Source organism: Myxocyprinus asiaticus, chromosome 36 (assembly GCF_019703515.2).
Source record: "Myxocyprinus asiaticus isolate MX2 ecotype Aquarium Trade chromosome 36, UBuf_Myxa_2, whole genome shotgun sequence".
Lineage (NCBI taxonomy): Eukaryota > Metazoa > Chordata > Actinopteri > Cypriniformes > Catostomidae > Myxocyprinus > Myxocyprinus asiaticus.
The window spans coordinates 11,505,167-11,530,420 of NC_059379.1; the positions used below are offsets into that span (position 1 = coordinate 11,505,167).

A 25,254-nucleotide genomic window follows, 5' to 3' on the forward strand; every position below is an offset into this window, starting at 1 on the left:
CTTTTTATGGTAAATATCCACTTTCACATTTTTCTTTTTCTGTTTTTGCCAATTTGCATTCTTCGTGCATATCGCCACCTACTGTGCAGGGAGGAGAATTTATAGTAAAAATGGATTACAGATGGATCTGTTTCTCACCCACACCTATCATAATGCTTCTGAAGAAATAGAATTTACCACTGGAGTCTAATGGATCACTTTTATGATACCTTTATGTGCTTTTTGGTGTTTCAAAATGTTGGTACTCATTAACTTGCATTGTGAGGAACTACAACGCTGAAATATTAATCTATAAATCTTAGTATGTGGTCAACAGAAGAAAGTCATACACCTCTAGGATGGCATGAGGGTGAGTAAATGATAAGAGAATTTTCATTTTTGTAGTGAACTGCACTCTCATCAAGCGCTCTTGACGCGTTCTACTTGTCGCGTGCAATGTAAGTAGGTCCGAGTTTAGATAAAGTTTCCATATTCAAATTCCTGTGAAAACATGGCGGCGCCAATGATATGGAAAAGACTTGTGTTCTCCGTTTACACTCCAGTGCTCTCCAGGGTTTTAACGAGGATTTCAGACAGATTCTTCAGGACACATGATCGGAGAAGAGGGTTAGTGATGGCTAATCTACTGCACAGTGTCATCACATAGATACAGTTGATCGAAATCGAGTTATGATGAAGTCATGCGTGTTTGGCTAACGTTAGCTTGTGGTTGTGAGAGGAAGAGATCTTGCATTCTGGTGTAGATTTGCAAACCAATTTGCAAATATGTGCTGTAAACGTGTGAAAAACTGAGATGATCATGGTTTTACTTCAGCTTACGTTGACTGGAGTACTTCCAGTAAGCACCACCATATCTTCTGTCTGTCTGTCTTAATGAGCTGTCATCTGTCATACTACCAATCGGGTAGTGTGATGAAGGTTACAGCCACTAAATAAACTGAGACTGGAGGAAATGATCAAATATGGTCTCTCAGTACTTGCATTTTTGTTTTCTAAAGAAATGTTATCTGTTCAGGCGTGTCTGATCTAGTAGTTACACACCCAGTTCATGCTTATTCACATCTGGTTACATTTAGAATATGGACATTTGTTCATTTAGCCATGCGTCTTTAAATGTTTTATCCCATCGATATTAAGAGCACATGAGCCGGGACATAAACAGCATCTAATATAAGTATGTAGACCAAGTAAAGCTGATCTGATTGTCAGAAAGCCACTGATCAGAGACATCCAGCACCTTATTGTACTTTTCACATCTAACAGGCTAAAGCTTGCTGGAGTACTATTATCACATTGCACTGCAATAAAAGGACTGGTTTGCAATGCAGCCATTCAGAGGACAATCAGTAGTCTCATGAGAAGGTGACTTCAGTCAAATCCCCTTCCAGGCTGTTTATGCAATGCTTTTAGGGCTTTTCTAGTGTATTTTTTATTTTATTTAATTTGTAATTTGTATTTATTTATATAATTTTTTTTTTGGCATGAAGCCTACATGTTGTGGCAGATTTGGTAGGCCTTGTTTTTTGTATGTGTGAGACATGCAGTTAACTAGTAGAGATTCTTAATCAGTGGTTCACCTACCATTTCCCTTCATGTTATTTTACACTACATTCAGCCTGCACAGGGTCATGACGCTCTCAGAGGCGCCTCTTTTCGTTTTGTTTTTTCAGGAGTAATGCGAGATCTACTGTAATGTGTGGTGAGACTCTGGATTCAGTGAAGAAAACACCTTCTGTGTTGTGGAGAACTCAGCGTGACCTTAGTGTTTGGCAGTAGATCTGAGTGAGGGATTGCATGGTTTTAGACTGCATACTGTGTCATACAGACCATATTACTGCCTTTGTGTCTTCAGAATACTGTTGCCTTTGGAGTAGGACTTTGTAAACTGTTTAGGGCCATGTTTGGGGTCCTAGTCAAGAGTGCTGCTGAGTAGTTTGAAATTAGGTTTGCAGTCATTTGGTTAAATGCTATTATTTGCAGTCAGTATTGCTGTTGCTCATATGCAGTGTTTTGTCCAGAACCCTAAGATTTAAACCTTGTCCCGCACCATTTGTTCTACGGACATTAATGATACCTCAGATTGTGTAGCATTGTTGAGAAAAGGTGTGTTATTACTTGTCTAAGTGATTGGATTTAGTTTTCATTTGGTGGACAATAAAAAGGGTGAAAAATATAATAGAATTTCACATTTAATTTAAGGAGCGGCCCCAGCACAGTTTGCACGGGGATAGACTTTAAAGATTTAGACTAACATGCATAAGATTTAGTCTCATCATTTACTCACCCTCATGCCATTCCAGATGTGTATGACGTTTTTTTTTCTCCTGCAGAACACAAACAAATATTTCTAGGATATCTCAGCACTGTAGGTCCATTCAGTGCAAGTGAATGGTGACCCAGACGTTTAAGCTCCAAAAGCACATAAAGGCAACATAAAAGTAATCCATACGACTGCAGTGGTTAAATCCATGTCTTCTGAAGCAATCCAATTGGTTTTGGGTGAGAACAGACCAAAATGTAACTTTTTCTCTATAAATCTTGATATCAGAAGTTTCCTTGGCGATCATGATTTCAAGCTTGATTACTCTTCCTAGTGCCATCTAGCGCTCTGCGGATGCGTCAAGCACTAGGAAGTGAAGCTTGAAATCATGATCGTGCCTAGAGACTGCAATGACAAGATGTACAGTGAAAAAGAGCTTTATTTTGGTGTGATCTTATCCAAATCCGATTAGATTGCTTCAGAACACATGGATTTAACAACTGGAGTCATATGGATTACTTCTATGCTGCCTTTATGGCTTTCTGGATCTTCAAAGTTTTGGTCACCATTCACTTGCATTGTATGGATCCACAGAGCTGAGATATTCTTTTAAAAATCTTTGTTTGTATTCTGCAGAAGAAAGAAAGTCATACACAACTGGGATGGCATGAGGGTGAGTAAATGATGAAAGAATTTAGATTTTTGGATGAACTATTCTTTTAATAACAGCCTTACATACAGACCAGAATATAATGGCTCTTTTGAACTGCGACAGTAAGCAACTACCCAGAAACTCCCAAGCAACTGCATAGTAATGTGCTTAAAACTGATCGGAACAACTTAGCAACTGCAATGCCTTGGCAACTACCCACACCACTCACATTTACTAGTTTTAACTTTATGTTCAAATGTGGTTTGTATTGCTCAGTCATATCTGTCAGTTCCCTGTTTTGGCCTTAACTGTGTCAGCTTATGTAGTGTTGAAAACTCCTGCAAAATCTGATGTAGAGAAGGACACAAAGATAAAGTAAATGGGAGAACACAGAGTTTGAAATTAGTGTGTTGTTGTATGAGGCCAACAATAAATGCAAACCATTGTTCAGCCACCAGATTTTGCAATGTTAACAGTACCGGCAGTCATATTCTTGGAAATGGAGTAAAGGGAATTGTCCGTCCATCCCTCAATTACTTCTCTCTTTTACTTCCTGTCATCCTGTAGGTCCGCTGTGCTGCTCTTGGCCCCTCTCCTGGCAGAGGCTGACCCAGCACCCCTGGCCTCCTCCAGGCCTCCGGGCTTCACTGGAGCTGAGGGCCTCCACTCTAGGTTCCACTGGATGGCTGATTATGCACCCGCTTTCAGGGTCCCGGGGGGCCGCATCCACATCCTTAATTCACCTGATGAGTTTTATCAGACTATGAAGGTATGTGTGTGTTAATCTTAGTTTGGGATTAAGTATTAGATTTGCGATTGTATTAGATTTGCACTACCCATGTGTATGTGTGTATGTATGTATGTGTGTGTCTGTACGAATGTGTATAATTAGTTTTATTTTTTATTATTATCTATGTCTTGCTGCTGTTTTTGTATTGTGGTACACTGGAAGCTCCTGTCACCAAGACAAATTCCTTGTATATGTAAGCATACTTGGCAATAAATCTGATTCTGATGTAATTACACTTTTTGTAAGCCATAAATACTGGGTGAAAGCTAAGTAATTACACCTTCAAAGGACACTACAAATATGACTGTGTGGTTGTAAAAAAATAAAATAAAAATTGTGCCAGCACATTACTGTGTATATATTATATACTGTTTATGCTGTGTGTGTGTGTGTGTGTATGTACAGGTGCATCTCAATAAATTAGAATGTCGTGGAAAAGTTCATTTATTTCAGTAATTCAACTCAAATTGTGAAACTCGTGTATTAAATAAATTCAATGCACACAGACTGAAGTAGTTTAAGTATTTGGTTCTTTTAATTGTGATGATTTTGGCTCACATTTAACAAAAACCCACCAATTCACTATCTCAACAAATTAGAATACATCATAAGACCAATAAAAAAAACATTTTTAGTGAATTGTTGGCCTTCTGGAAAGTATGTTCATTTACTGTATATGTACTCAATACTTGGTAGGGGCTCCTTTTGCTTTAATTACTGCCTCAATTCGGCGTGGCATGGAGGTGATCAGTTTGTGGCACTGCTGAGGTGGTATGGAAGCCCAGGTTTCTTTGACAGTGGCCTTCAGCTCATCTGCATTTTTTGGTCTCTTGTTTCTCATTTTCCTCTTGACAATACCCCATAGATTCTCTATGGGGTTCAGGTCTGGTGAGTTTGCTGGCCAGTCAAGCACACCAACACCATGGTCATTTAACCAACTTTTGGTGCTTTTGGCAGTGTGGGTAGGTGCCAAATCCTGCTGGAAAATGAAATCAGCATCTTTAAAAAGCTGGTCAGCAGAAGGAAGCATGAAGTGCTCATATTTCTTGGTAAACGGGTGCAGTGACTTTGGTTTTCAAAAAACACAATGGAACAACACCAGCAGATGACATTGCACCCCAAATCATCACAGACTGTGGAAACTTAACACTGGACTCCAAGCAACTTGGGCTATGAGCTTCTCCACCCTTCCTCCAGACTCTAGGACCTTGGTTTCCAAATGAAATACAAAACTTGCTCTCATCTGAAAAGAGGACTTTGGACCACTGGGCAACAGTCCAGTTCTTCTTCTCCTTAGCCCAGGTAAGACGCCTCTGACGTTGTCTGTGGTTCAGGAGTGGCTTAACGAGGAATACGACAACTGTAGCCAAATTCCTTGACACGTCTGTGTGTGGTGGCTCTTGATGCCTTGACCCCAGCCTCAGTCCATTCCTTGTGAAGTTCACCCAAATTCTTGAATCGATTTTGCTTGACAATCCTCATAAGGCTGCGGTTCTCTCGGTTGGTTGTGCATCTTTTTCTTCCACACTTTTTCCTTCCACTCAACTTTCTGTTAACATGCTTGGATACAGCACTCTGTGAACAGCCAGCTTCTTTGGCAATGAATGTTTGTGGCTTACCCTCCTTGTGAAGGGTGTCAATGATTGTCTTCTGGACAACTGTCAGATCAGCAGTCTTCCCCATGATTGTGTAGCCTAGTGAACCAAACTGAGAGACCATTTTGAAGGCTCAGGAAACCTTTGCAGGTGTTTTGAGTTGATTAGCTGATTGGCATGTCACCATATTCTAATTTGTTGAGATAGTGAATTGGTGGGTTTTTGTTAAATGTGAGCCAAAATCATCACAATTAAAAGAACCAAAGACTTAAACTACTTCAGTCTGTGTGCATTGAATTTATTTAATACAAGAGTTTCACAATTTGAGTTGAATTACTGAAATAAATGAACTTTTCCACGACATTCTAATTTATTGAGATGCACCTGTATATACATACACATACACACACACCATCATTTCAAATATATATATATATATACACACACATGTGTGTATGTGTATTTGAAATTATAGTTGACATATATCAAATGTTTTACTTTTATCTATCACCTACTTCTATGTAAGATCTTAGAGTCTTGAAAGAACAAACCATTTTAGAAAAAAGTCTAGTGTTGATGTATAGACTTGTTTTAATTGTCAGTTTGCTTTTTTCACTATAATATATTATATATAGATATTATATTTATAAAGCAATATCTCTTTTTAATTTCATTGTTCTCTTTATTTGCCTAGGCTCGAATCAAGACGGCCAAAAGCCGCGTGGTGATGGCATCACTGTACCTTGGCACAGGACCTCTAGAGCAAGATCTTGTATGTAGCCTGTTTGTACATCTTTACTGGCACTGATCACTGCAAGTGACTGTTATATCTGAGTGTGACAGTTTTACTGTACATAAGGAGGAAGCTGCTCTGATTATTTCTGATTGGAGGTTGAGCATATCTAAACTGATCTGTTTTAACTCCTGAAAGGTAAAGAAGGTTTTCACACAATGATCATAAGAAAGATTTATGATTGTTCCTGGTGTTATTGATGCTTTTTGAGGTGAGCATCACTATTAATACTGCTCATACTTTGAGTTAGGGATTTAAACAAACTCCTAACCCCAATTATGGACATGAATGAAATTGTGCAGCTTGTTGAGGAGAGATGTGGTATTACTTTTCTAAGCTACCAGAATTTCAAATTTTCCAGAAAATGTAAAAAATCTAGATTGCAAAATGTAATTACAATATATTGATGTAATGTTTGCTAACATTTTCTTGTTCACGTCAACATGCAAAACCAGCTGGACAAGCCATAAGGTTCCCAAATAATGTCTGAACAAGTAGATGGATAGAAAAATCCTGCAGAATCCTGCATCCATTTAAAGTAATAGTTCACTAAAAAAGAAAATTCTCTCATCATTTACTGACCCTTATGTCTTCTCAAACTTGTATAACTTTCTTTCATCCTTAGAACACAAACAAAAATATTTTGATGACGATATGATGTGAATAAATCCATACAATGCAAGTCAATGGAGTCAATTTCAAGCTCCTAAAATGGACATAAAGTCAGCATAAATGTAATCCATATTTTCTTTTTTGGAGCATGGAGGTGTTGGACCCCATTGATTTGCAATTAACCTTGCTGTAGGTCGGCTTATTAATGGCATTGCTTTGAATTTATATTAGAACTACTATTTAGAACCAGTACCTACTGTATAGGGCTACAGCTGATAGTTTGTTAGTCTAACCTCAGTTATAAAAGGCAGAAGTCTCTTTCGATGACCAGCTCATTTCTTTTAAAGGTTGATTGCATGGAAGTGGCCTTAGAGCACTCACAGGAAGATGATGCACCTGATCTCAAAGTGTCTTTTCTGCTGGATTATACCAGAGGATCAAGAGGTCTGTCTCTCTCTCTCTCTCTCTCTCTCTCTCTCTCTCAGTCTCACAGGTACTGTTTACACCTGATATAAAGGTCCATCTTGGGTGATCCGATGAGAAGTGAACAGGGTCCAAAATATTTTGTGTTCGGATCAATCAAGCCACATTCGGAAGTAGTCAAAGGGCATGTGACCACATTGCCTTTGTAGTGTACACATTAAACTGTCATGATGATTTCATGATGAGAAAATGTGACCACTTGTGATTGGATCAGCCAAGACAGACACAGGCACACATTCCCCATCTCTCACTGTGTCTTTTTTACTTCCTTTTGAACATAAATTCTACGTGTTTTGAAAAGGTAATGTGCATAATAATAATGTAAAGACATAGCTTGCACTTTCTGATCACATTCCAATGAAACTATCAAAAGGAAATAATGCCTACAGGAAATCCCCTGCTTGTCTTTGCTTTCCTCTCTGATGAGTGACTAACATGCATAAGACATGTCTTTTTTGATATCTTTTGTGAAGAGCATGGGTGTAATTTTGGAGGATTTCCTGTTTTGATAATTGTAGGGTAGAGTTCAGACCTTTTCCCTGTTTCTTCTTTTTCCTTGAAAACTACTTACCAGGAATTGTTAGTCATTACATTGATCACCAAGATCACAACCACAGTTGTGCTTTAGAATTCATCCAATGATGAATTCAAATTTAATGGTTCATGGTGTCAGAGGCATCTTATCACATCATAGACTTCCTTGATTTGAGTGGTTCAGTTCCTACTTGCTTCTGATCTTCTGGTGTTTTAATTTATAGTGGGCCGTTCATACTGACAGCGATTTGGATTGACAAAGTAACCTGAAGTCATTCAGTTTCAATTAGAGATGGTCATTTCCGGCAATAAGAGTGAAGCTGAGCAGAGCTCAACTTAATGAAAATGAGCAGCGACGTGACATAACGACTACCAATGGTAGTGCAGCACCTAATACTGTTGGATACAACAGTAAAGTAGAAATGCCTACCAGTAACAGAGACTTGACGACCTTCAGCAGTTTAGTCGCTGTCGGTGTGAACATCCCTTTAGTGTATTTCTTTTATTAATGGTACTGTAGCTTTAGTGCATGCACAGTTCCTTTTCTTTGTTTCCCTAGCTGTTGTTATTTTTGCATATGCAGGCAAGCACAATTCGCGTACAATGTTATTGCCGTTGCTCCAGCGTTTCCCAGAGCAGATGAGAGTGTCCCTGTACCACACTCCAGACCTGCGCGGTCTGTTGCGCCTTCTGGTGCCTGAACGCTTCAACGAAACCATAGGGGTACAGCACATCAAGGCGTACCTTTTTGACGACAGTCTAATCATAAGTGGGTGTGTATGCATTCTGTTTACATGCAAACGTATGCATGAACTGTATACACGTGACGCATGATTACGTTAGGGTTTGTTGACAAAAATATGCTCAATTTAAATAACATTTTCAAGTATCAGCAATCATGTTTCATTGTAGATAATTCTACTGACGGTTATCTGTACAAATATTCCCACAAGCGCATCGTAGAGATGATTATACATTTCATGGCTTGTTTATAGACTTTGTGGAAGCTATGCAAACAGCTTCCACTCATTAGAGGAGGGAATATCTGTTGACTTACTCTGAGTGTGATACCATCTCTTACAGGGCAAATCTGAGCGACTCCTATTTCACCAATCGTCAGGATCGTTATGTACTTCTGGAGGACTGCCGGGAGGTGGCTGATTTCTTTGCCAAACTGGTGGGAGCCGTGGGTGATGTGTCATTGCAGCTCCACTCTGACAACAGTGTGCACATGATGGAGGGGATGGTGCATCCCTACAAAGGCAAGTGGCGTTAAATATGAGGAACCTTTGGTAAAATAGAAGCTACTTTCTTAAAGGAAAATTCTGAGTTCAATCCAAGTTAAGTTCAATCATCAGCATTTATGGCATAATGTTAATAACCACAAGATCTGGGTCCCAGTGAGGCACTTACAGTGGAAGTGAATGGGACCAATCTGTAAATGTTAAAGTACTAACTGTTTCAAAAGTACAGCCACAAGACAAGTGGGCGACCCAAAAATCATCCAATATTCCGAATGTTTAATTATCAGCATTGGCCAATACATTTTCCTGTTTGGCCAATTAGTTTCTCAAGCCGTGAGGGCACTGAGAATCGCCTGCTTGCATGTGAAGAAGCTGCCTGAGACATGTAAATGACCAATCGCAGTTTGTTTTGCTGTTACGTGACCAACACACAACAATGTCTCATTTAAACCGTCCTGCATATCAGAGCCGCAACAGACGCACCACAACTCATGAGGTTTAAGGTGCTCATTTCATTCTCTCTCGCTCTCTCCCCTTTGTCTAATCTACTTTAAAAAATGTCTACATAAAAATCACATGACATCTGAAAATATATGGACACCTCGTTGAAACAGATGTAATTCACGAACCTCACAAAACTTAAGCAAATCCAAGGTTTTCTTCTTGTGAGTGCTCATCTTCCTCTGAAGCGGACATTCTATCAGCCTGGATCAAAACTGTGTCCCTCTGACTCATGAATGTTGCACGATGACAAAGTAAATTTTCCCATGAGTTTTGAAAAGGGATTTGTCCTTAGGTATTGTGTCATTATTTGGATAAAGGAAGTCTATCAAAATGCACGTGAGCAGCAACTTCGTCAGCATTTTTGGTTGATGATCTCTTTACTATCAAAGTATTCCTGAAAAGACGTGTTTAAAATAGTTTTTTTTTTTTTTTTTTTTTTTTTTATAGAGAGAATGTCACTTGTGGTTCCCCCGTTTTACTCTAAATTAATCCGAAATTATGATGGTAAGTCCAACACTCATTTCCTTTTAATACTGGCATTGTGGTTACATGTTGAATAACAGGAACATCGAAGTCTTTGTGAGCTCCAGGACTTGGTGCTCTTGTGATGCTGAGCTTCAGGAGTGATTGGTGTATCTTTCTGTCCAGTTGTTCCCAGAGTGAATGAGTGATTATGCTCATTCAGCCCAAGTCCATATCCATAACAGAAGCGCCACCATGCTGTTCGATGACATAATCGTGGTGGAACGGGCCCACAGTTTTTCACAGATCCCAGAAATAGTGCAATGATGTCACCTTGCTGGTGGTAAATGATCTGTGCTGGGAGGGAGGAAAGGAGAGATGTGGGAGGATGATAGGTTCGGGAAGGAGCTATTTGGACCTTGCTATAGTCTGTCAAGACAATGAGGTCAACGGGAAATGATGGACTGATAGCCAAAAACAAGAATAGTTAACTATGACGGTAAAAGGAGGAAAATATCAGTGTGGAAAAAAATCCAAGACTAAAAAGCACATGAACTTGAGTCAGGGTGACATTTCTCTGTGCTTCATCTGTGACAGTACATGAATTAGAGCTTGCAAAACTACAAATTTATACTGATCGGTGGGTCAGTGTGTACCTTATGTTAATGACTTAACATATGACATGGAGCATCAGCGGTCTTTGCTGTTTCTGGCAAGTCCAGAGCTGTGCTACCGGAGAGTGTGTGAGTGGAGAGAAGGGTTCGCGCAGGTGAGAAACGAAGTTGTGCATATGTCCATCGCAAGATAAATGTGACTTGCATTGTCATAAATGGTGCAAAAACAGCCTTTTTCCACTTATTGTTTCTGCCAGCCTGTGAGTGACACTGGATTAGCTTCGGAGCAGTTTGCAAGAATTTGGGCTTGTATGTGAATACTTTAACATCTGCAACACAGTTTGCACATAACATGCTTTGTGAATGCAAAGTCCTCTAGGTTCACTTTATTTTCACTTTTGGATCATTTCAAATACATTTTACAGGTTATTATTAGGGCTGCGAATCAATGACTTTTTTTATGTATATAATAATTGCAATTAATCACATGTTAATATTTGCTGAGAAAGGCCCCTAAATAAAGATAATTTAATATAAATAATACATAATTATTAATATAATTTATATAGTTCAGATATTCAGATATATTTTGCATTATTGGCAAGTAAAGGATTGATTAGGCAATACAAAAAGTGGCCTTAAGCCTAAGGTATACTTCCATTTTGACAAACACTTGGCGTCAGCGTACAGTCGAACACTAGCCTGGCCAAAAGCGTTCAGTGCTCGAGCACTCTGCTGATGATGAAATTTGCGTCATGCGTCCAGTACGCAGATGCCTAGCGTTCACATCTGACCAAAGTATACTTTGGGCTTTAGATGTCAATAGCCTATATTTTTTTTATTACCATATCATTGAATGTACTGTAAGCCTACAGACATCAATCCATTTTGCAATCGCACTCGCCAATCTGTCCTGTTCTCACAGGATGCATTTTTACTTTCCATCTGCTCTATTTTACATTCCATCTGCTCAATGCACAATCATGTTTCTTTCCACATTATCCTCACCGAGAGCCCTCCAGAAAGGCCAAGTAATTTTCCCATTTCTTACCATACACGACCAATCTGCCAAGCTGTTTATATGACATCTTTTCAAATGCAGCCACTGCGCTATTTATAATTATATTTTTGCTCTATATACATACAGTGTGCGTCAGACGGACGCTGACTGCTTTACAGCATCGTAAACGGCACTTTTTTGGCATGCTGTGTTAAGTTTAAATTTGTTGACACTACGAAAATCACGTCTCGACATCCTTGCATTCTGTTGTGCTTTGTGTCATCCTGGCTCTCTTTCTGTTTGTTGAATTTGTTTGAGGCATGTTGACTGCCCCATGTGCCCTTTAAAACACCTACTTACAGTAAATGATACATGAACTTCAAGCTTGAATTGCCCCAATAGTAAAAAAATATGTAGTAACAGAATTTACGTACGGGTCAGGGGGTATGATTAATTGCATACATTTTAATCACACTAAATTAATGCATTAATTCAACAGTCCTAGTTATTATACAACACTAATGATACACAGTTTGTGGAGAGAGAAACTGTCCTCACCATTTACTGTACAGAACAAGCACGACTCAAGTCAAGTCATGTGATCTACAGCTGGTTGACACAGACCCAGAGTCAAGAACTAATCGACTAGTCGGTGTAATCCTTAATATGAATTGCCTGCAAAGAGATGTGTGGAGACAGGGCAAAAGCCTAATTTTCCAGTAAGAATTACTGGAGCCCCGGTCCATTGAGGAGCTCATTCGCTATGTTGGCAGTACAATCTTGCATCTGTATCTCAAGTAACTGGATGCCACAGTCTGTCGGTAAGAGCCGCTGAACTCCAAGGCCTGTTAACTGGATGTGTTTGGACCTCTGAGGCCTAGAGCTTGGGGTGGCTGGCTCTGTGTCCGTGGGGAAAGCCCTGTATCCTGCTTCAAAGAGAAACTTGTTTGCTGTCCGCTGGCCACACATATTAGTGGAGGCTTTTACTTTTGTTGTTCTCTACTTTTGACAAACAGAATATTCAGAGCAGCTTTTTCCTCTCCATTTTTGCACATTCTCGCTGTTAACCAAATAAGCAAAGAGACCATAGAACAGCAGTTTTCTGCCATACATTACCAACATGCAGCGTTTTCCCCTGAAGCTAATTCATTATTTACAGATTATCTCTCTTGCTATGACTCACCGTGGCACATTATGTATAGCAGAGGCGCCAGGGTTTGACAGAGCGCCTTTCCAGACAGTCAGCAGTTATTGACCCGTGTCTCTGAGGTTTTGATCATGCATTTGCAGGATCTTGTATGAGTAAATACCTGATAGAATGGATTGGATTGGAGAGGAATAGATTACGTTTCATTTCGTGCTGGTGGTGTTGTACATACTTGTTCAAATAAGTGTGAATATGGTATGTCCTGTTGAGAGCAGATTCTCAGAATCAATTCGAATCTTTGCTATGATAGACTTTTGATGGACACGTTCCATTCCAAAACCTAGAGCGCTACCTTGCTTTCTACAGCTTTCTACATTGACAACTGCTTTTTAAAACCACATCCTAACTGAAGTAGAACCTTATAATTTGGAAAGCTCTACACAGGCAACAACTTGTGTGTAATACAAAAAGCACTCCTCACGCGAAGCTCGTAGGAGACTCAACTCATAATTGTTTTTAAACAGCTTGTTGTTACCATGTTACTAAGTACACTCTAAGCACAAATTTTTTTTTTGGTTAAATAGTCATTTTTTTTATTGGATTGAACTATTACTATTTTTCAATATTGTGTAAATAAGTATATTTATACTAAACATTTATTTTGTTTTGTCCACTATCTTGGATGAATATTTTCAGTGCTGCCTGAGGACCATTCACACCAAAATCTGTTTTTCAATTGTTCTTCTATAGATAGATGTCTTTGTCCATAGTGCTGCATCTCGCTGTTTTTTCAGATGCTGTGTCAAGTTGAAAAGAACTTAAAACTTAAAAAAAAACGTTTTGTTCTATTCAATATGCTGTGTCTAGCATTTGTTTCATGCAATATTGTATTCGGTCTGAATAGCCACTTAGAATTGGCCCAAAAAAAGGTGTCTTGCACCTTTTGGTACTGCTTTTGCATTGGAAACGAGCCTATGATGCCTTAAAATGCTGCTTACAGGCCTAAAACAAGCTCACTAAGTTTTGGAACAGATCTAAATGTATCCAGTATTTGTAACTGTTCCACAGAGTTAAGTGTTCTCAAATGGTCTTGTGGTCAAACAGGTAATAGAGCAGATTTCTCAGCATCAGCACAGAGACGGATCATGGACGTGGTGAACACTGCACATGTCCGGCAGAGCATGCTAGAAGTAGAATGCTCGGAGGTCCTAGACTCAGATGGTATGGTGCCAAATGACACTTGGATCTTTCCTCTTGTGCAAATGAAGCCCCTGGGCATTTCCCTGGATGAGCAAGTAACAAAGCGACTACTGACAGAGGCAGGTGGAGACTCAACTGTCTACCTGACGTCTGGTTACTTCAACTTAACGCACACCTACATGCAGCTGGTGCTGGGTGCTGCAGCAGACTACCGTATTCTCATGGCCTCACCAGAGGTTAATGGGTTTTTTGGGGCCAAAGGAGTAGCAGGGGCAATCCCTGAGGCCTACGTTCATCTTGCCCGACAGTTCTACAACCAGGTGTGCACTTCTTTATAGTATGGCACAATGTAATGGTGGGTCAGCAAGGACAAATCAGTGCTTTTTCTGCTAATATATTGTATGTTGAAATATTTATTGTTTTTTTCTAGTATTGATTTCTTTAAAGGAATAGTTCACCCAAAAATAAAAGTTGTTATTATTTACTCACCATTTTGTCGTTCCAAACCCATATGACACGCATTCTTCCATGGAACACAAAATTAGCAATTTTGAAGTTGCTCTTTTCCATGCAATTACATTGAATGGAGACTCAAAAGCCTCAAAAATTGTGCAAAAACACCATGAGAGTGGTACATACAACTCTTGCACAATATTCCAAGTCTTCTGAAGCCATTTGATATGTTTCTGTGAGAAAAAGACCAAAATTTCTCCTTTTGTGTTCCACAGAAGAAAGTCATGAGGGTAAAAGATGACAGAATTTTCATTTGTGTTTAAACTATTCATTTAATCATTCTGCTCTCACTTTTGCATGCTGTATTGTTGGTTTGAAAAGTGAAATGTACAGCAGCCTGTCCATTTCAGGTGTGCCAGCTGGGTCGGCAGAGTCATGTCCACTTGCATGAATACCACCGTCCTGATTGGACCTTCCATGCTAAAGGTAGGTGTTTATCTTATGCACTTTTTTGTTTTTGTGTTTTTAGCAGTGAGGTAGCAAGTTCCCAATTCCCCAAACCTTGGGTGTAACAGGAAAGCTTATAATTTAATGGACAGAGCAGGTTTCCCAGCACCTTCTATCTGATTGAATAGCCTCTGAGTTCTTCCTGGACTGCTTCAGGATACAGAGGCTGCCAGACACATGTGATGTTTTCTCTGTAAACCAGAGGTACGCTTTGGCCACATTTTTTGGCTGTTGTTGAATGTTGAGCTATTTCAGCTTTACTGTTTCAGTATGTTATTTAAGACCAATCAAATGCACCACAGAGCCAAAAGTAACTCCACCTCTGTGTTATTTCTCAACCTGCTGCCGGTTTCTGTAACTGCAACCTTTTCCTGTTTGATTAAACGTGCATTCATTGATTTGTAATTTTTATTTGATTGATTGTATTTATCCTGATGAGATGCATTTGAAGATGTTGTGAAATTACTGTAAATGTACTCATGTGAAGTAGATTCTATATTAATGTCTTGCTTGGCGACTGCAAACTGTCTACAGTACAGAATAATGAACTACATTACTTGGCCCAAGTAATGTTTGTTCCAATAATTAACAATAAAAAATGGAACCATTGTTTGAACATTGGTGTCTTTTATCATAGTGCTGTTGCAGGCTTTTTATATAAGCAATACACCACCCTAATCTGTGCGTTAAGGCCAAAATATAAGGTGCGTTCCATTCAGAAGTAATCTTCCCTATGCCCAATTCCCTTCGAATCTTTTGCCATCCATTCTAAAAGCTTTGAAGGCTGAAAAGTGTGGGGCTTAATAATAACAGTCATTTGGAACTGACTTTTTAGGTCATTTGTTTATTAAAAATTCAGTTTGGAACGAACTTACAGCATGGCTTTCATGATTGTTCTCCCTTTTGTAGTGTCCTTTTGAAGGCATCATTAAGTAAGGGAGTTTTAACCAATCTTGCCACACAACCTCTTGTGGATTATTGCTTAATTAACTGGGTGGTCTCATACACTTTTACAAAACCCCCCTTCCTGGAAGGACAGAATAGAATAGTGATGGCCCAGAGAATAAACGAGAAAACTTGGGTTAGTCAGTCAGTGGAATTCAATTTCATGCTCCCATTGAGAAGTCCAGCTTATTAGATAAAGCCTTGTCATGCCATCATTTCTTGTAAACAGTGAAGTAGAAGTGGGAAAAGACAGGGTGCAGAGGTCCCCACAGTTGAGCTAGAAAAAGAATCATTGACCATTAGCTGGCATTCTGACGCTGGCCTTCACCCTACTGAGGTCTGTGCACCCCAAGAAAGACAATAAGCTGGACTCTGTTATAGACAACTTGGCCAAGTAGAAGGGAGATTTTACAGCTCCCCTGGTTGATGACATGTTTTAAAATGTGCTTGCTTGTATTGGTTTGAAATTTAATTTTGTGTTAATAAGCTTAAATGCATATGTAGCAGCATAAAAGGGCTAATTGGTGTTGGCTCTGTGTGTATAAGGAAGTCCTGAGGAATTAATTTTTCAAGGATTCCCGGCAGTTGTGTTACCTGATATTCAACTTCCAGCAGTAAGAATGTTACCTCAGGCCAAGGAGTTTATTGTTGTCAATTGTTTGAAGTGGCAAGCAATTCCTGCTGCCTAATAATAGAACATATTTAGTTTGCTTGTAGGTAATTGATTAAAATTGAATTATTAAGCAATATCACACAAGCAGGACTGCTGTTGTTTTAGATGGCTGTGATTCACGAAAGGCACTCAGTGCATTTTTTAGTTTACACTCATGTGACTGTCACGTACATTGAAATGGCTAAATTGGATTACGTACAGCAATTTGATGATGCTGACAATACTGGTGCCTTTTAATTTTGAAAAGAACCAAACATCACAGGATATGGCAGTAAGTCACAAATTCTTTTCATTAAATGGTATTCCCTATAGACTTGCTAATTGTTTTTCTTTTAGAGTGGTTTTTAGTGTAAGGGGAGACCGGGTTCTAGTAATTATGAAGGGTTGTTTTTTTTTTTTTTTTTTTTTTTTTTTAACTGTTTGCACTTGGGCTCATCATTTCAGACCTGATTAATTTAATTTCATGTCAAATTTTCACTCTTCACAGGGTTGTGGTACTATGTGGGAAGAAGGGATCGCCCCTGCCTCACTCTTATTGGCTCTCCGAATTTTGGGTATCGCTCTGTGCACAGAGATCTGGAGGCTCAGATTGCCATAATAACAGAGAATGTGGAACTCCAGAACCAGTTGCAACAGGTTAGATTCTCTCTGTGGTCTCGATGGGTGCCATATGATGATACTGGAATAATTTCTTTTTAAATACGGAAGGGATAATGTACAGTCAGCCGGTCATTATCGCAAAATAAACCTAGACAGTGTTTATTACCCCTGAAGGGGGTAATAATGACTGGTTAACTGTATATTATGCTACATGACAAATATGGATTTTGAAAATATTGGCTGAGCTGAAATTAGTTTATGTGAGAAGATAGAGAATATGTAGTGATACGAGAGACATGGAACTAGCATAGCTATGTATGACATCGATCACATTTTGCAGTCGTTATACAAAAATATTGTATATTCTGTGAGTGGCCAATCAGAATCAAATATTCCATGTAATAATGTGATATTCAATAAGACCACACCCTTTCTCTTACCAAAGACTAATGGAGTCAGATTATCTTTCATACCCCAAACTGAATTACACATAAAGGATATGCCAAAGCCATTTATCTTTCATGGTGATCCTGGAAATGTCTTATATAGGCTACAATAAAGCTAGACTAATTGGCAGTGCCATAAGCTTTAATTGTTCCTGAACTGAGATTCCTGTAATTTTCACTTATCAGGTGGTAAAAGATCAGTGACATAACAACTGTACATCATGTGATATAAATATTTAAACAAGCTGGTCTCAGTTCTGAAACCTCTGAACACACAAAACCTTATTTTCTGTCCTCTCCAGGAGCAGGAGATGTTATATCAGGGCTCTACAGAAGTGTTGAGTTCAACATTTAATCAGCCTGACCGCTATGTAAAGTTATGGGTTAAACTGGTAACACCACTCATCAAGAACTTCTTCTGAAAAACAGCAGGCCAGGGTTGACAGATCTCTCACAATCCATGAAAGGTTGGTTGCTGAAATGCCTCTAAAATGAATTTTTCTGTAGAAGACCAGGCACATTATGGTGAAATATAATATGTCTAATTTCAGACAAGAGTAATGGGTTGGTGGTATTGTGTTCGCTTCAATATGCAGAAGCATAAATGAGGTTTTCGCATGAAAGGCTCTCAAGGTAGTAGCCATAAGCATATAAAAAACAGCATTCAGCGTTTTATTCCATTTCCAAATGAATGACTTGGCTCACTTGCACACAGTAAACTCAGACTTTCCCCGAAGATGGATATTCAAAACCCCAGCCTGCCAGACAGTGGGTTCTTAAGAATTCACATTGTCACTCCAGTGGTTCCTTCGACCCAAATCCCCATCACACAGGCCAGTGTAGAATTAGCATGGCCAGACCGCAGCATGAATCTGTCCATTCCGTCTTCCACTACTGTCAGGCATAGGCTGCTCAGCAGACTTCAGCTGCACTGACAGTGACCTCGCTGAGCCCTCCATAGCTGATATCTGGAGTCTGTTATTGCTGTTTTTCTGCATGCCATACCATTCCTTGTCTTCCCCTGATTGGTAGCAGGCTTTGATTCTCACTTGCTAAATGCCTCGTTTCAAATTTGTATTTAAAGAGTATTAAGAGTATTTAAACTAAAGACCACCAATATTTTTAGTTGAGCTTAAATTTGCAGAACAAAAAACAAATCTGTCTGTCTGTCTGTGTGCAAAGTTTTTAGGCAGTCAGAAAAATCTTGATGTTTTAAAAATAATGCCATGAATAATTTATTTAGCAATGCACTTCATACCAACTGTATAAGAAGTAAACATAAAAAACCGAAATATTTTGAATATATTTAATAGATATTTAAATATCTTTAAAACACTACCACTTCTCCTAGGTACACTTGCACAGTTTTGTAACGTTATATAAATGTACATATGTATTATATAACCCCAATTCCAATAAAGTTGGGACTGAATGGAAAATGCTAATAAAAACCTTATTGCCTTCTTTGGCCACATACTGGCCGGATTACAAGTGCGGGTACAGATTGGCCTACATGCAGTCCTGACCTGTCTTCAATTTAGAATGTGTTGCGCATTATGATGCATACAATATTGCAACGAAGGCCCTGTACATTTGCACAGCTGAAGACCGGCATAATGGATGAATGGGGGAAAATTCTGCTTGCTAAACTTAAAGTTGTGTCTTCAGTCCACTAATGCTTAAGTGTTAATAAAATAAATGGTGATGAAATGGTGGTAAACACTGTCACAACTTTTTCTGAAAGGTCTCGCAATCATCTGATATAAAATGAGTGTATATATTTTTTTAAAAACCATTAAACTCACAAGGTATGTCATCAAATAATATGTTGTTGTAGAGCTTTCAATATAGCACAAGATGAATAGAATTTAAAAATCAGTCCTTTTCCAAACTGTCCCAAGTTCCCAACTTTTTCGTAATGTGTATATATGTGTATGTGTGTGTGTGTGTATATATAATATATATATATATATACATACATACACACACACACACACACACACACACACACAACTGGTCAAAAGTTTTGAAACACTTGACTGAAATGTTTCTTATGATCTTAAAATTAATGCTTAAATGTTTGAAATGAGTTTTGTAGACAAAAATATAATTGTGCCACCATATTAATGAATTTAATTATAAAACTAAAATGTAATTAAAATGTTTTTTTTTTTTTTAAATGGATGACTTGGACCAAATAATAAAGAAAAGCAGCCAATAAGTGCCCATCATAGATGGGAACTCCTTTAATACTGTTTAAAAAGCATCCCAGGGTGATACCTCAAGAAGTTGGTTGAGAAAATGTCAAGAGCACATGTCTGCAAATTCTAGGCAAAGGGTGACTACTTTGAATATGCCAAAATACAACACAGTTTTGATTTATTTTGGATTTTGTTTAGTCAACATAATTCCCATAGTTCCATTTATGTTATTCCATAGTTTTAATGACTTTACTATTATTCTAAAATGTGAAGAAAAAAAAACTATAATAATGAGTAAGTGTTTCAAAACGTTTGACCGGCAGTGTATGTATGTATGTGTGTGTGTGTGTGTGTGTGTGTGTATACATTATTTATATATATATATATATATATATATATACTGATCAGCCACAACATTATAACCACCTGCCTAATATTGTGTAGGTCCCCCTCATGGGCATTCTGAGATGCTATTCTTTTCACCACAATTGTATAGAGCGGTTAACTGACGAAGTCTACGATAACTCAAATAGCCACTCTGTAGAGTTGTGGTGAGAAGAATATAATCTCAGAATGCTATTCTGAGATGCGGGTTGGCTATTTTGTCCGCACGAGGGGGACCTACACAATATTAGGCAGGTGGTTTTAATTTTGTGGCTGATCTATGTATATTGAATATAGATGTATAGATTTAATCAAGCATCATTATGAGAAATGTCATTAAGAAATGTTATTTAATGGGAAGAAAGGGAAGGGGGGAATAGGTTAAGCTTTTGTTAAATTGCCAACACACGCCACTCAGCAAATAGTTTGGAATTTGCTTCTTCATCACAGATACCTTATCAGTGACTTCTGAAAAATGGCATTTACATAAAATAAAGTTTAAACTTTTCAAGGAGTGATTAAAGTTTGGTAAAGTTATCAAAATAATAATAACAAAAACGTATGTAACTATATAACTAATAAGTTCATCTGTAGGCAGGAGAAATTCCATTGAAGATCATCTTGCCTCTCTTGTCTACAGTAGTGCTGACTCTGCCCCCTTGTGATAATTTAAGTACAGTACACTGTAAATCAATTAATTCTTTTTTTTTTTTTCCTGTTAGTGGTGCTCACTTAAGCAAGCATCACTGTTACTATTGTTCATACTTGGGTAAGGGGTTATTTAAAACCCTTCCTTATTTAGGAGGGGTGTGCATTTACTTTTCAAAGGAATCAGATTTTCACTGGTGGACAATAAAACGGGCGAAAAATCCCATAGATGTAAATTAAAGGAGGGACCAGAGCCATATTTAGTCCAGACCAGATTGTCAGAAATTGGGGGTGAGCTTATTTGACTTGGGCCAGGAAGTTGTTGGTGTCTTTGTTCCCTATCACATTTGTTCCATGTTTATAATTATTACTAAGTGGCAGGATTAGACTAAAATCAGACTAAATTCTAGATTAATTAAAAATGGTATATCTAGAATATTTCATATTTACATTTAACACTTATTTATTGTCTGGAGTAGACTGAAGCTGGCATACATTTAGCTGGTTTCTCTTTGGTTTTCAGGTTGAAGACCCAGATGAAGGTTGGCCTACACATGTGCTTTGAACACAGGGCATTCGTAAATATTTGTGGTTCCTTGGCGCTCTACGCAGATGGCTTTGATCCCTGTATGACTGATAACCCCCGACTGGGTGTCCCAGCGAGTTCCAGGGACAACAATATTGGAGACCTCTCATTGTGCTCTGTGGTGTTGTTCAGTAACACCCATTCAGCTTCTAACAACCTCTGCTCATTGTTACAAGGAGAAAAAGCATGTAAAACCAATATCATACATGAAAGACTGCAGTGTAAATGATATACAGCCTGTTCATGTGATTGACATTTATTTGCAAGCAATATGACAGATAAAAAAAATGTGTAGCCAGCGGTTTAATGTGCAGTGCATCTTGGAGTGATTATAATGCATTTACTTATTTTAGTTTATTTTATGCATCTGCTGTAAACATTTGTATTGTCTTGACATTGTAATAGAATTCCGAATCTGTTCAACCTTTTTCATTTCCAGTTCCTATCCACAGACCTTATTCACAGCAATGCCATCTTTGACTTTTGACGGGAATGACAACGAGGCTGTGAGGGATAGACGTACAGTTTCTTCAGGGGGCTGTACTACAGTTTAAAGTGTTTTTGGATCATTCCATGGACAAAACATTGAAAAAATATCTTTCCAAGAACATTAATTTGACAAAAAAATGCAAAAATCAAGATGGGATCAAGGAGCCTTGTACAGATTTATACCATGCCAGCCATTGAAGAGATGTTAAAGGAATAATGAAAATTCTCTCATCTTTTACTCGCCCTCTTGCTATCCCAGATGTGTACCAAAAATCTTGCCAAAATGTTGTCGTTCCAAAAGCACAAAAAAGCAGCATAAAAGTAATCCATATCTTCATAAGTGATATTATAGTTGTGAGTTAGAAACAGATCAATATTTTCAAGTCCTTTTTTGCTAGAAATTCTTCTCCCTGCCCAGTAGGAGGCAATATGCATGAAGACTGTGAATCACCAAAACCACAAGAAGAAGAATGAGAAAGTAAATGTGGCGATTTACCGAGCAGGGAGGAGAATTTATAGTAAAAAAGGAATTAAATATTGATCTCACCCACGCCTAGAGTATATGGTCAAATGTTTGTGGACACCCCCTTCTAATTAACAAATTTGGTTTCTCCATTAAATCCAGTAAAGAAAAATCTTAATGTTTCTTTATGTAATGGCTTGGGCTTTGTGTGCTTCCACATTTGTGGCAACTGTTTGTGGATAGCCCTTTTCTGTTCCAGCATGACAATGCCCCTGTGAACAAAGTGAGGTCCATAAAGAAATGGTTTACTGTGTCTGGCGTGGAAGAAATTGACTGGCCTGCACAAAGCCCAGACCTGAACCCCACTGATCACTTTTGGGGAGAACTGGAACAGCAACTGTAAGCCAAGCCTTGTGTCTGAATGAGAGCAAATCCCTGCAGCCATGTTACTACATACAGTATAGTGGAAAGCCTTCCCAAAAGAGTGGAAGCTGTTATTACAGCAAAGGGGGAAATTGATGCCTGAGGTTTTGAAACCAAATTTTCATCAAGCACATATGGTGTCCACAAAATTTTGGCCATATAGTGTATCATGTCACTTCTGAAGACATTGAATTAACCTCTGGAGTCTACTTTTATGCTGATTTCAAGATTTTGGCACCCATTCACTTGCATTGTATGGACCAAAACGTGAGAAATTCCCCTAAAAATCTTCATTTGAGTTCAGCAGATGAAGGAAAGTCATACACATCTGGGACGGCATAAGGGTGAGTAAATGATGAGAGAATTTTCATTTTTGAGTGAACTATCCCTTTAAGTCTATCCCTCACAGCCTCATTTTCATTCGTGTTAAAAATCAAAGATGGCGCTACTGTGAATAAGGTCTATTGTAATCTTATTTTTATCTTTACTACATCCTTAATATTACAGGTAAGAAAGTTGATCTCAGGGGTATTTGAAGTTATACAGTTTGAGTCACATACATTTCACCAAGCATTTAGTTACCTCGGCCTTAATTAAAATATCTGTATTTTCCCAGACTAGATTATAATTCTCTTTGTTTTCCCTAAACATCCACTGTCTGAAATGCAGATTATCAGGCAGACTTCCTGAAACACTCCCTTCTTTATAAATTTTTATCACTTGCATCCCCTGGTGGATTGGTTACACATGAGTACTAAAAATAAGCATATGGATTTCAATATTACTATGAAAGAGATTTAGGGGACAGCTTCAAATACTGACCAGGCTTTAATATTTATTGGAAATGTTTGGAAAAAATCTTAACATGCCTGGAATGGAAATGAGCACTCATATTAATTTGTAACAGTTTCCTGACTGTGTATTACTTTCCCCTTTAAAGGGAACAGGCAGCATCATTTCAACATCAATGTCCAACTTGGTTTTGGACAGTACTTATTTTTTTTTTCTGAGAATTTTTTGATTTTGGTGACAATGTGCAAGAGCATTTGTTTTGGTTCATCCAAAAAAAATAAAAAAAATTGGTGACCTTTATGAAAACAGAGTATTGAGATCATTTGAAAATATAACCCAGCAATTTGGGATTTCTAGGTCTCAATTTTTCAGGTATTTATGTTTGCACCGTCTACTTTGTACTATTTTGGTGGTAGTACACAGCCCCCTAAAGCTGCAGACACCCTCTGTATGGTGCTAACATCCTTTGGAAAGTGGCATGAAGCATCAGTGTATTATTCCTCGTTGATCCAGAGTCTTTGTGATGGGGCCTTAACTGCTCTTAGGAGGTTATGAGAAAGAGATCTGAGCTTGGTATTGGAGGATGGGGAGTGGGAAAGGATTTTAAAATATATTAAAACTATATCTAGGGATGCAAGGGTACGCCTTATTCAAATTAAGATTTTGCATCATTTCTACTGGACTCCCTCTAGATTGTTTAGGCTTGGTCTAAAAGACACACCTACCTGCTGGCGATTGTCAGTTGGAGGATGGAGACATAGCCCATGCTCTGTGGTTAGATTCAAGAATTCTGGGAGTCCAGAATTTTATCTGTGAGGTTTTAAATACTCAAATTTCATTCTGCCTCTGACTATGTATATTGGATGATGGGGCGGTCATAAAAGTAAGTGATAAATATACTTAAAGCTGGGTCCAAACTGTAAAGACTGGCACACTGATAATTCTTAGAGGATGGAAGTCAACTGGTGCTCCCTCATTTCAAGAATGGTTCACTGAACTGGGTAGGGTGGCAGCATTTGAAAAGATGTCATATAAACAGCTTGGCAAAATAGATACGTATGGTAAGAAAAGGGACGTATTTGGCCTTTCTGGATGGCTCTCAGTGAGGACCATGTGGAGAGGGTAGGCCAACTTCATCCAAAACATTATTCTATAATGTACTGTATATTTTTAAGGCTTGCATGCCACTGTGAGGCTCGCTGGTAATTTTTATAGTGATTTCTGGGTGATTTCACAATTGCGGTGCCAATTGCTTCCCAGTGACTTTACATTTGCCAGTATGCATCTTAAATCATTTTAAACCCCATTTTAGAATTAAGGTAAATTACGTTCATGACAACATACATGTGACTCTGTTATTGAAGTGAAAAATACTAATTAAATGAATATGGTCATTATTTTTGAACAAATGTAAAAAAAAAAAAAAAAAAAGAAAAACATTGACATTTAAAGGAGCAATATGTAACATTGAAATCAAGCGTTTAAAATGGGTGCTGTAGTCCAAATTCAAAATATTGGAGAGAGTAGTCTCCCCCGCCCCCTCCTCCTCCCCAGACTGGAAGCTCACCCGGGTTGCAACTTGCCAGGTTGAGGACACGCAACAGTAACGAGCAAACTGACAATGGCAAGCGTGGTGCCTTACACTCTAAGTTGATCAGCTAATGTATAAGTTTGCAATGTTTTTATTGTTTGCAAATTATAAACCAGCTCATGTGGATTTTTTATAACTCTGTCAATGTTAGCTAGATGTATTG

At 38.4% G+C, this 25,254-nt stretch overlaps 1 protein-coding gene across 1 annotated transcript; it reads left to right on the forward strand.

The window, feature by feature from the left end:
• The first annotated feature begins 482 nt into the window (after nucleotides 1–482).
• Nucleotides 483–23,811, forward strand: LOC127427446 (CDP-diacylglycerol--glycerol-3-phosphate 3-phosphatidyltransferase, mitochondrial-like). Its single transcript, XM_051675056.1, has 11 exons — nucleotides 483–606; nucleotides 3,480–3,681; nucleotides 5,992–6,069; nucleotides 7,050–7,146; nucleotides 8,303–8,492; nucleotides 8,803–8,981; nucleotides 13,795–14,210; nucleotides 14,754–14,829; nucleotides 16,956–17,104; nucleotides 17,817–17,981; nucleotides 21,271–23,811. Exons 1-10 carry the CDS (start codon nucleotides 491–493, stop codon nucleotides 17,934–17,936), a joined length of 1,623 nt encoding a protein of 540 aa, XP_051531016.1. The 5' UTR covers nucleotides 483–490; the 3' UTR covers nucleotides 17,937–17,981; nucleotides 21,271–23,811.
• Nucleotides 23,812–25,254: the final 1,443 nt, after the last annotated feature.

Coding starts and splice junctions, on each gene's coding strand:
- LOC127427446 (XM_051675056.1), top strand. CDS start 491: ATGGCGGCGCCAATGATATGGAAAAGACTTGTGTTCTCCGTTTACACT. Junction 3,682..5,991: donor AGTTTTATCAGACTATGAAG/GTATGTGTGTGT, acceptor TTATTTGCCTAG/GCTCGAATCAAGACGGCCAA. Junction 14,830..16,955: donor TTGGACCTTCCATGCTAAAG/GTAGGTGTTTAT, acceptor CACTCTTCACAG/GGTTGTGGTACTATGTGGGA.